Below are 12,611 nucleotides of genomic sequence, written 5' to 3' on the forward strand. Positions count from 1 at the left end.
GCAATGAAAAGGGCTTTGGGGTTCAAAAGAATTCTGTTCAAATTATTAATTTGCCCCTTAATACCCATGTGAGAGAGGACTAGGTATTTTATATGAGCGTCAGTTTCTTCCACCTACTTTATAGATTCTTGTAATGATCAAATAAAAATATAAAGCTTGACACACAGTTTACATTCAGTGTATTAACTCACTTCTCTAACTTCACTTGAAGAAGCCCTGGTTGCGCAACAGTTAAACACCTTGCTGCTAACCAACAGGTCAGAAGTTTGAATGCATCAGGCACTCCAATGGAGGAAGACCTACTCCTGGCGATCTGTTCCAGTACAAGTTGCAGCCTAGGAAACCCTATGGAGTAGTTCTACTCCATCACATAAGGTCACAATGAGTCAGAATCAACTAAAGGGCACACAACAACAACATCCTTCCTTTGAGAGGGAACTGAAAACTATATATAGCCAAGGAAAAGAAGCAGGTAACATGTTCAGAGTGAAAACACTTGTTTATATTTAATGCTTCTATTAAATCAGAGACCTAGCACTTTATCAACTCTAAAGGGCCTAAAAACCTCTAGGGAAAAGTTTGTGACTTAACTCTATGTTTCCCATGCCTTCCACATTATTATCTGATAAAGAGTGAACATGTAATAATACTGGCTGATTTAAATTTTCTTTGTCTTCTCCCTCCATTGTATCTTCTGCTAAATAAAGTATTTAACAATGCTTAGCACATAACAAGCACTCAAAAATATTTCTTATTAAAAGGATCTGTAATTACCCTTGGAATCAGACACGCACATACATAAAAACATATATAATGCGATTAATATTCCTGAGCTAGGAAAAAAGAAAAGCAAGGTAACTAGGGGTGAAAGAAAATTCTGTATTCAACATTCATGTAAGTTTTATATGGCACTGACTACTCATGAAGATCAGCTGTTTTGAGAGTCTGAAGCAAATTACTTTTAAATTAAGCAATTGGTGTCTCAGTTTTTCCAGTGTAGGTGTATATATATACAAAGAGAATCTTAAAGCATATCTGAGAACATTCTGAACTACTTAGTTTTTTCACTTAAATAAACCACTTCCTTTCAAGAGCCCACATAATTCTGAACAGAAAGCCAATTAATTCTGAAGTTTTCTGTATAAGAAATATAGAATACCTCTGTCTGAGCAAAATAACTCAGTGACAGATAAACTACTGAAAATTTTTTTCAAGGAAAAATACATTCTAAAAAGGGACACCAAAAAATCATAGCTAAATATGCATACTTTAAACCCCCTACATAAAAGGATAAAAGTACGATGATTTTCAGTGCATACTGACAAGTTCATATAGAGATGTTCACGGCATCTCGTATTAGTAAATAATATTAATCATTTCCTTAAGTATCTTACTTTGTAATACTGACTTTCCAAATTAACCACAGGATGTATTCCCATTATAAGGATAAAACCTCATAATACATTTGCCCTAAGAAGGGAAAAAGAAGGGCTTGCATCTCCTTATAAAAATCTCCTGTCACTACCTCTTCCCATTCAGTTACTCTGGTGATGTTGAAGAGAAAAACACGCAGAAAATAATGATCTTGCTTCATGTATTTACAGCTCTGTTTTATCTCTTTTAGGAACAATCTGCCATTAAGACTCAGAACATGATAATCACTATTTGATTATAGTTATAAATAAGACTGTACAAATATTCAAATAGTAAACAGATATACTATATAAAGTTTGTCTAATAGGCTATTAAAACTGTGAAACTAGAAAAACAATGTTAGAAAAGAAAAATTGCTCCCTTATTGCATAAAATTAGACTTTATTTTGTAAAATGAAAATTTTACTTGCAGGGAAAACTGATAAAATTCAAAGGGAAAGGAAATGATGAACAATTGGTTTCTGAACAGTATGGGCCAACCAATATTATTTTAAGGCAAACCTCATCAGAAATAGCTCAACTGTGAAGTACAATTTTGAAGTATACTTCTCCAAAGCCTTCAACACTTTTAAGCAATCAATTTTCTTAATAATCAGACTAGTTTAATAAACATTTATTGGCTACTTTACGTGTAAGGCAATGGAAATACCAATTTTGAGAACTCGATAAAATGTTAAATTTAAATTTACAAGACTCCTTTTCCAGATTTGCAGACCAGTTATATTTTTTTCAATGTTTACTCTTTTTTAGACCAACAATGTTTTTTAAAGAATTAAACTAGTGTCAGAAAGTCTCAATAGCAATCATACGAGTTCAAGCTTATTTCATACAATAATATACATTCTGTTGAAAACTGTTCCTCCTGAAGTTAGGTTAATCATAAAATGTTAAACCATATATATGATTTTTCTGTAAATGATTTTATTTTCAAACAATAATGTTACATGTATTTAAGTTTCTGTTTCTTGTTTTGTGTTTTTTTTTAAGACAAAAGGAAAAGTCTGTGTTATAGTTTTGGGGTTTCCCCCTTCATAGGTTTATGGGTAGTGAGGAAAATAAATATCATCAGAAAACTAAAAAACTGCCCCATAATTTTACTTCCCAAATATACGCTGTTTTAACAGTCCATTCATATGAATGTATAACAAAATTACATGATAACTCATTCTAAGGTTATTTGTATTTGCTAATAGTGACCTCTAATATATATGTTATCAAAAAAAACTATGAACCCAAAAAACCAAACCTGTTGCTGTCAAGTCAATTCTGACTCACAGCGACCCTAAAGTACAGAACAGACTGCTCTATAGGGTTTCCAAGGCTGTAATCTTTCTGGAAGCCAATTGCCACATCTTTCTCCCATGGAGCAGCTAGGAGTTTAAACCACCAACCTTTCAGTCAGCAGCTGAGCACTTTAACCACTGCACCACCAGGACTCCTAAATAAACTATAAAAAACTATAATGCTATCTAAATTAAGGAAATATGTGAATATTTAATATATTATTTTAGAAATAGTTCTAATTTACTACTACAATGAAAAAGTCAATTTTTATATATTAAAAAGTTTTCATTACAAAATTCTAAAAAAACAAAACAAAACATTGAAGAAGACTCTGAATGAGAAATATAAGACATTTCCTTCTAGACTGTTCAGTGATATGCCATCATAAAGTCAGGCTGATACGAGAGTGGAATCATTAAATCTAAGGTCCTAAGCCTTTGGAACAAGGCCTACCATAGCACATATCCAGAAAGAATTTATTCACAAGCCTCTTAGACATCAGTCCAGTTGCATAGTTGGAAAGAGTTATCTAATCAAAGTGCTCTAGGGTAGAAACACCCAGTTAAAGGGGCAAAGTAAATGTGTTTCTATTCCATTCTTCTCTCAAAAAACACAAAAAAGAGAGACAGAGAAACTGAAGAACACTCTATCTTCAATAAAACTAGGAAATGGTCATAAAACCAAAGTATAAACTATGAAGAGTATTTGCCAAAGAGAAATGTGCATCAAACTGAGAGGACACAGAGGGGGTTCTTATGGCTGCATATCATATCCAGAGACATAGTTTTCCAAAGTTGGAGGCGTAGCTGTGAAGGATTCAATCAAAGACCTGTTATTAAGAAAAGCAAGATCTGGACATGTATGAAAGCTGAGGAAGAGTCTCAGAACCCATCTACAAGGACAAGGAAATCATAAAAATCTCTTAAGTCGAATTTCACTGTCAGCATTTTAGAGCTTCTGCTTGCCTTAAAGGGAGAGAATTTGAAACGCTAAGAAAACCCTGCTGAAACATGACCTAAAAACCAAACCTATTGCTATCAAGTTGATTCCAACTCATAGTGACCTACAGGACAGAGTAGAACTGCCCCATAGGGTTTCCAAGGAGAGGCTGGTAGATTCGAACTACCGCCTTTTTGGTTAGCTGCTATAGCTCTTAACCACTGTACAAGAAACATGACCTGGGGTGGAGTATACAATGAGTTCAAGAATGGAAGAGGCCCAAGTTAAATCACGTTATTTTTTCATAAAACGCTGTCAAAACAAGAACTCCCCCTCTCTCAAATATAAGAAGAGAATCAAACAGGACATGACATGAAAGTGACAGAAAATACTCCAAAAACAAACAATGCAAGGAAAATAAAAGGTAGATGAAGCATACATAATAGGTGAACGAGAAAAGAATATAAAGGTTTTTTTTTTTAATTCCACATCAAATGTATTAAAGAAAATATAGTCTCCGAGAGAAGAGCTTAAAAGAAAGATAGGATACAAAAAAAAAGATGATAAAAACAACAGAGAATGAAAAGTGAACCAGCAAAGCTCAGGAGAAAACAAGGGAAAAAATCACTAGTAAGAAATAAAAGTCACATTAGAAGCAGCAGAAAAGTAGAATAAGCACTGCTAAAACAGAGTTTCAAGAAAATGGAGTAAAATAAAATAGATAATAAAAGATTAGAAAGAAAAAATACAGAAGACAAAGGAGGTAACATCTACATAAAAAGTATACCTGAAGGAACAGAATAGAAAAATATTCAGTGATATAATAGAAGAAATTTTTTCCTAACACAAACTGACTCTGTAATCCAAAAGGAAAAACTGATACAAAATGATGAAAATCAAGGCACGTGCTAGTGAGGTTAGCTCAAGGATGAGGAAAAAAATTTATTAATACTCAGGGAAAAAAAAAGAGCAAAAATCACCTACGAAATGTTACAAAGAAATAATTGGGCTAGCTAGCTACATGCAACTGAAAAAGGTGGAACATCTGCAAAGCCCTCCAGGAAAAAGTGATCCAAAACTATGCTTCGTTAATTTTTCATGCAAATATAGGCCATGAAACCATTTGCAAATATTCCACAGCTCAGGAAAATGGATAAAGATTAAGAGCAGAGAGTTTTAAGAAGTACAAATGTCCTTAAAAATATTATAAGATCATCAGCATTCCTTAAAAATATATAAATAAAAAAACAAAAAATATTTTCAATTATCAGATTAGCATAACACCAAAAGGAATACCCATTTCTGTGAGAATGTGGGCATAAACACTCATACACTGTTGAGAGAGAAGTTAGTACAACCTCAGTTAAGGCCAATTAGTCAGCTAGTACCTATCAAAACTTTTAAAGTATATACTTTTTGGCCTATAGTTTCTGGAAATTTAGGATGTTTATTTTGGTATCATTAGTAACAGTAACTGAAAATATTTAAAATGTTCATCAACAGGAGCTGTTTAAAAAAATTATGATACAATCATATTGTGAGATAAAAAGCAAAGATGTTATTTTCAGTCACCTCATATGAATACAAAAGCTGGGCAATGAATAAGGGAAGACCAAAGAAGAATTGATACCTCTGAATTATGATGTTGGAGAAGAACTGATGACTTTTAATTATGATGGAGAAGAACTGAATATACCATGGACTGCCAGAAGAACAATTAAACCTTTCTTGGAAGAAGTACAGTCAGAATACTCCTTAGAAGCAAGGATAGTAAGACTCTGCCTCCCTTACTTTGGACATGTTATAAGGAGGGACCAGTCACTGGAGAAGGACACCATGCTTGAAAAAGCAGAGGGTCAATGAAAAAGAGAAAGACCTTCAATGAGATGGACTGACACAGTGGCTGCAACAATGGCCTCAAACACAGCAAGAATTGTGAGAATGGTGCAGGACCCCACAGTGTTTTGTTCTGTTGTTCACAGGATCACTATGAGTCAGAACCAACTCTGGGCTAACAACAGATTTAAAAAAAAAAAAAAAAAAGTGATTGTAAACTTTCGCAATAAATAAATATAAAAAAAATTTTTTAAAGGAAAAAAATGTAATTGATCTGTACATGCTGATAAGGAAAAAATCTGCAAAATACATTAAGTGACAAAGATATAGAAGAGTTATAATATCCTTCCATTTGTGTAAAAATGTGTATGTACAATCATATACGCGTAATATGCAAGATAAATTTCTGGAATAATGCCAAAGAAGCAATTTGTTTACAGTGGTATTTGCTGGGCAAGGAACAATATTGTGGGAGTGTATTAGAAAAGACTCCCTTTTTACATTAAATCCTTTCCTATGTTTATGTGTTAGACACTATTTTAAACTAGGAACACAGGAGTAAACAGACAAAATTCCTGTATTCAAACACATTACATGACTGGGGAGGGGGAAGGGACAGCAGATGACAAAAACAAATGTGAATATACAGATACTGTGGGAGGTGACAGAAGTGCTGTCATCTGAGGAACAGTAGGTCTGGGTTACAAGAGAAAGGGAGTGTATGTGTGCATCTGTGTGCGGGAGGGGGTTTACCGTTTTACATAAGGTGATATAATAAAGGAGTACAGTGCATCTGAAGGTGCCCCAGGTGCCCCAGTCACAGGATTGGGAGTAAAGTGCTATATATAAACTACAACCTGAGGAATGATTAGCCAGGGGCGTAAAGTGGGGTGCAGTACCATAGAAGCAAAGAAAATTCGGGTAGGCATTCTTGGGTAAAGGGGTGCACATAAATGGACACCACCATTTTTTTTTTTTTTCTTTTAAAGGACATTATAAAATAATTAAAAAGTTCTAGAGAGGGGAGCAGAAAATTAGATCTACATTTTAGAAAAACTACCATAGCTGTTATGCAGGAAGTACTCTGAAGGGAAATAAACTAAAAGTAAAAATAAATAAATAAACCAGTTAGATACTTCAGTAACTCTGCCCAAAACTAAGAGTTTTACTAGGAAAGTTACCAGAAACCCTGGTGGTATAGTGGTTAACTGCTACGGCTGCTAACCAAAAGGTCAGCAGTTCGAATCCACCAGGAGCTCCTTGGAAACTCTATGGGGCAGTTCTACTCTGCCCTATAGGGTCGCTATGAGTCAGAATTGACTCGACGGCACTGCGTTTGTTTTGTGAAAGTAGTGGGCCAACATATGTATATGTACATACACACACACACACACACACACTTATTTATTTATAAAGGAGAAATAACAGGAATTGGTAATTAATTATAAGTAGTAAGTAAAGAAGAAAGGACTCAAGAACAATGCTATGTTTCTGGCTCAGACAACTGAAGGATACTAACGATATCCTATAAAGATATTAGCTTGGATCAGGAAGACAAAGATGTCAGATTTGGAGAGTATAATATTACATACCACAGCAACCCTATGAGTCGTAATCAACTCGACAGCAATGGTTTTTATTTTTTTTGATATTACATATGCCACACTATAATATAATTATGTGTTTCAGCATCCACAGCCCCCTTTCCCTTTGAGGGTAAGAATCATATCTTTGTTCATCTTGGCATATTTACTGCATCTAAAATGAGTTTCCTTTACGTTATATAATATAAATCAGGCATGTCTAAGTCAGAAATACGTACTTCATCAATTCTTTTACCTTCCATTGTTCTGTGTGAAATTACATCACCAGTATTCATCCTAACCTACACTTTAATAGTATTTCTATGAAAATCCTAAAAAGTAAAAAGAATGTATAAAACTTTGCCCTAAAATAAGAATTCCAAATGACAAATATCTTTTTTAAAAATTCTACACAATCAGGTAGTTTTTTGTTTACAGAAACATAAAGCAGTACCTTCAGCATAAATTATCAAAATACCCTTCTGAAATACCAAGTTTATATAAAAAAAACTCAATGGATATACTGTGCTGTTTTCATACTTGATTTAAGAACATCCATCAATACAGCTTCCTCAAAAATGCATAAATACACTCAAAATACACAAGTCTTTTTAAAACCTAAAAATTAAAATTGTAATATACAATTATGAAACCTGAGCTATATGTAATTATACACATGCAAATGAAAAATAACTAAAGAAATTCATATTAATCCCTCCGTGTCTAATCAACATTATCTTTGTTTTACATGTTCTGTTGTTGATATAAACAGAAGACAATTCATTTCTAGCTACTGTAATACTGTTTTTATAACCAAATATATGCTTGTGTGAACACAAAACAGAAGATGTTCTGATATACAGTTCTTTTTCAATATATAACTGTGTAACCTGTCTATGTGCAATGGCCCACATACCAATTCAGGTTCAATTTAAAAGGTAAATAAACATATAAGAAGGGGTTACTTTTCTCTTAACTGTGTTTCTCTTAATAATGCTTCCTTTTACATATGAAGAAAAGTAATCTACTACTTTTACCTTGCTGTGACAATGAGTTTCATGACTGCCCACCAAGAGCTAAAAAATTAAATATAACACACTGGGAATAGTTATTACCACTTATATGACAAGAAAAACGGTAGTATGTTTTCCTAGAAGAAAAGGCCTCACGAAAGTAGGTTCAAAGCTAATGGGGAAGGGTGACAGAGGTTAGAAACCATTTTAGTGAGTAGAAAATAGAAAAAAAAGATAAATCAAAAAGGAAAGTGTTCTGTATAGAAATGAAACTCTGGCTTTAGGTAATTAATGGTAAGAAGAACCACATCTGAAGCAGCCAACTAAAGACTTCAGCATGCAAAACAACAAAACATTCATGAACAACATAAGCTCTCTGGGAAAAAAACAAGGGGATTAAATATAGCAATTAATTTACAAATTTTTTTATTTGATATCATTTAGAATGTAATTACAATATAATCATTCCTAAAATGAAAAATTAACGTACTTGATCAGAATACAAATAAAAGTGGTTCTGCACCTGAAAACTGATGTATGTGAACTGAACCAAAACACTCGACATACCTGGGTTACCGAAACAGCAGTGAATCACTAAATGGCAGCCAACGGTGGAAAACACGCACTTAGTGCAAAGAATCACCATCACAAGGAGTGTACCCTTTTACCAAGAACCAAATGTCCAGGGTGGCATGGAGGTCTCCTTGCTTCCACCCTCTGAACCTCAGAAACTGTAACACTGCCTTAGGCAACAGGGCAAGTACGTATCATGTACCTGCCTAATGGGCTGGTAGCCATGCCAGGGAAAAAGGGAGACTGGAAATTTATTTAGAATATTGTTGCCTTTCCTTATCATCCTGTAACATAGAATTGTTTCTTTCCCACAGAAATAATCTCATAAGTCCTTATCAGCCAACATAGAAAAACCTAGAGTTCACTCTACAAAGTGTGCTAGATGGCTAAAAACCAAACCAAACCAAACCCGTTGCCATTGAGTCGATTCCGACTCACAGCAACCCTACTGGACAGAGTTGAACCACCCCACAGAGTTTCCAAGGAGCACCTGGTGGATTCGAACTGCAGACCTTTTTGGTTAGCAGCTGTAGCACTTAACCACTATGCCACCAGATGGCTAAAGTAGTATTATATTTCAACCTGAAAATTAGTTTATTATGAAAAAAGGTAAAATAGTAATACTTCAACTTCAATGCGGATTAAATAAGTATTTGTGGATTCATGTGCAAAGTGGACCACTCATGTAACACTCAATCTACCAGGAATTATCATCAGTTTCAAACTCTTAGGCTACAATTCATTTCTAAGTTGGAGATCGCCTACATATAAGATCTAGTTAATGGATCATGTATCAAGAGTTCAAAATCACTAAAATGTTTGATCAAGGTTCAAGAGCAGAAAAACAAAACAGGTAGTGGGGTAATCCAAACTTTAAAAATGATCATAAAATACAGCTTGTGATCTGTATGACTTCCTAAGTATCAGTATTATTTGCAATGAAGCATGCAATTAGGAAAAAAAGCTTGTAAGACATCACAAGAAATAAAGAAGTGTTTGGATAAGAACAATGAAGTCACAATGCCATCTTAAGCTTTCCCACCAAAATACTGGATATAAAAACACCAAACACAGCTAAAAACACTGAAATGTCTTTTTCTGAAAATAAACAAAAACAAGAAGAAATACAAAATATTTAAATAGCTGCCAAAGAAAAATAATTCTTTACTGGGAAAAAAAAAAAACAAAAAACACAGGGCTGTCGAGTCAACATTCTTACTGGGAAAGGGTCTGATATTTTATTTTCATTAAGAAATAACACTTTAAATTGTTTTCTGCAAGAAATACTAATACAGTAGCAGCATCTTTTTTATATAAAAGACCATAATTCCTAATTAGCAATTTTCTTTGGTATTTGTGATTACCAGACTGTCTGAATTATGAATTCAAGTTGGCCAGGTATTTTTCTTCACATTAATAAGCCCTTCCTTTCTATCAACTTCTTTCTCTAGGGCGGTGTTTCTCAAGTAGAAGAACATATCAGAATCACCTGGGGACCATTTTCAAAATACACATTCCCAAATCTGTGTTTTGAAAAAAATGTTCCTAGTGATTCTGGTTGTTAGTTGAGGAACACTGTTTTAAAGGGTGATGAGAAGCGCTTTTATTAGGTCTGTCATTGCTGAAACTTTGCCGTTGTGGAGTTTACAGCTGTCAGGAGCAAAAACGGAAAACTCCACGTTTCACTATCTAGGGTAAAGAAAAAGTTAATGAAATCTGATAAACTGTCTATTCAAAGAATATGCAACCATGCTTGAAAACACTTTCCATATATTTATTTTAAAATGTGCGTTTAGGACAAATGGTTTCAAAAATGTATAAAAAATAATTATTCCAACTTTAGTATGTACATGGTCCCTTAAAGAGTTTTCATTTTGTTATCATCAAAAATGCATTTCAACAACCTCCACGGTATTCTTAAAAGTCAAGAATTTTAAGATTTTCTATTAGAAAAATTTAGTATTTACCTTCAGAAAAATAATGAAACTGGGAATCATACCAGCAATATTTTAAAATATGTCTTAGTTGTGCTATGTCACATAGAAGAAAAATCTTCATCACCGAACTATAATTAAAGCCAAGTGGTAGCATTTTTGCTTAAGAAAAAAAGCACAAAAATATTTTATAAAAGAAAACATCTCATTGTAAAAATGTATCAAGTTGAATATTTCAAACAAAAATATCTGAGGTTTGATTTCACAATATCATCATATGTACTTTGTAAACAGACACCCGTTATAGGCTATCAGCTTAAATAAAGCAGTTATCACTAAAGAAGACACAGTTTTAAAAAAAAATTCAGTGCAAAAATACATGTCAATTAAAGCTGTTATCAACTCACTGAAGACAATTTTAATATAAAAATTACAACTTGAATCCCATAATATAAAGTGATCTATAAAAGCTTTTAAATGGATTTAAAATAGAAAGCTCTACAACAGTTATCAAGTTTTCTTTTCATTACTATTCTCTGGTAAAAGCTTTCCTTTGATTAGCTTTCACGATGTCATCGGGAGATGCTGATTTGAAGTCAAATGGTGTTATTACTATAAGAGGGCTTTTTTCTTTGTCCTTTATGTCCTGAACCTGTCTACTATAAAGAAAAGCCTTATAGAGATTAAGGGTGTGTCGCTTGCAGCTTTTTGGAGGATAACGAAGACACAATGTTGAAGCAAAAGCTGAAGGTCTAGCAGCAAGAGCCTTGGTCCAAGAGAGAGAGAAAGGTAGTTTCCTAGTCAGAGAGCCTTTACTGTTTTTCTTACTGTCCTTAGCAGAACTGGAGTTTTTCCCTAACTTTGAACTCATAACTTTAATTCCTGGTGTTGGTGCAGTTGATTGGTCCACTACAGATTTTGGAACAAAATCTGGGGTTTTTATAAGAACACTAAGATCAATATTTGAATCTATCCCAGAGGGCCTCATTTCAGATAAACTGAACTTAAAGCAATCATTCTTAATCTGAGATTTGTCTACATCAATGGTTTCAGCAATCAAATCAGACAGTGACAAATTATTGAGGTCTCTTGTAGGAGAAGCTTTACAAAATGCCAAAGATGACAGAGATCCTGTTAATTCTGATATTCCAGCTGAAGACTGATACCGATTTGAGAGCTGCGACAGGGGAAAGGATCCCAAACTTAGATCCGTGAAACTGGCAGATGACGGGTTACAAAGCTCAGGTGAAGTAAAGCATTGGTCTGCGTTGTTTTCTTTGTGCTCCTGACATAGCTCAGCTAGGGATGGGCTTTCATATTGAGAAAACTGCACACTGTCTTTTTTTAAAATGGAATTCGTAGTACTTTGTTCAACTAAAGGAACACTTCCAAATTCAGTCTTTTTACTAGCATTCAAATTATCAAGAGTCATATTTTCCAAAGAGCTAGTTAAATGTGAAGGATTATTTAAATTTCTTAAACTGTTTTGTACTGGAATGTTTTGGAAATCAGGTAGTGACTTATTTTGAACAAATAAAGATTTATTAGGTGTGTTCTTTATCATCAATAACTTTAAATCTGGTATTCCTTTGAACTCAGTATCACCTCTGGGGACACACTCAGATGCATGAGGTCCTAACAAGCCAGCATCTAGACTCTTTGGAAGCAGACCTTCCAGGCGGTCTGTGGCTGATAATCTGACTGATGGCTGACTTTCCCGAGATTCATGAAATGGATCTCTTGGCATATCATTAATTAGGTCAGCCAGTGACAGCTCTTCTGTTAACTTACATGATTCTAGTTTCTTTTCACTTTTAGGTCTGTCAAGTTTCTTTTTTTTATGGAGTAAACAGTGACTTGGTACAACTGGAGAGTTATGATATAATCCACATTTCGCTACTGGGCCAGAAAAATCACAGGGAGTACTACTAGAATCCAAATGGTTCACTGATGAAGGACAACAGCTTTGAACATTATCAGCTGAAACTTCAGAGGGAGAAAGTAAGACTCCTTAC

General features: G+C 34.1%; 1 protein-coding gene across 6 annotated transcripts in view; it reads right to left on the reverse strand.

The window, feature by feature from the left end:
* Positions 1 to 12,611, reverse strand: part of HBS1L (HBS1 like translational GTPase) — a 97,406-nt gene that overhangs the window by 66,239 nt on the left and 18,556 nt on the right. Inside the window, exon 1 of one of the 6 annotated variants that reach the window (XM_064291084.1) lies at positions 12,388 to 12,496. The exons of 4 other annotated variants lie outside the window; for them this stretch is intronic. Coding sequence is in view for 1 of the 2 variants with exons in the window: in XM_023555707.2 (XP_023411475.1) it covers positions 11,126 to 12,606 (1,481 nt within the window). In the remaining variant the exon portion in view is untranslated. Of the gene's footprint in view, positions 1 to 10,357; positions 12,607 to 12,611 lie in introns of those variants that run through there. One more of the 6 variants, XM_023555707.2, reaches the window with a different exon arrangement.

The sequence above is a fragment of the Loxodonta africana genome, chromosome 1 (assembly GCF_030014295.1).
Source record: "Loxodonta africana isolate mLoxAfr1 chromosome 1, mLoxAfr1.hap2, whole genome shotgun sequence".
Lineage (NCBI taxonomy): Eukaryota > Metazoa > Chordata > Mammalia > Proboscidea > Elephantidae > Loxodonta > Loxodonta africana.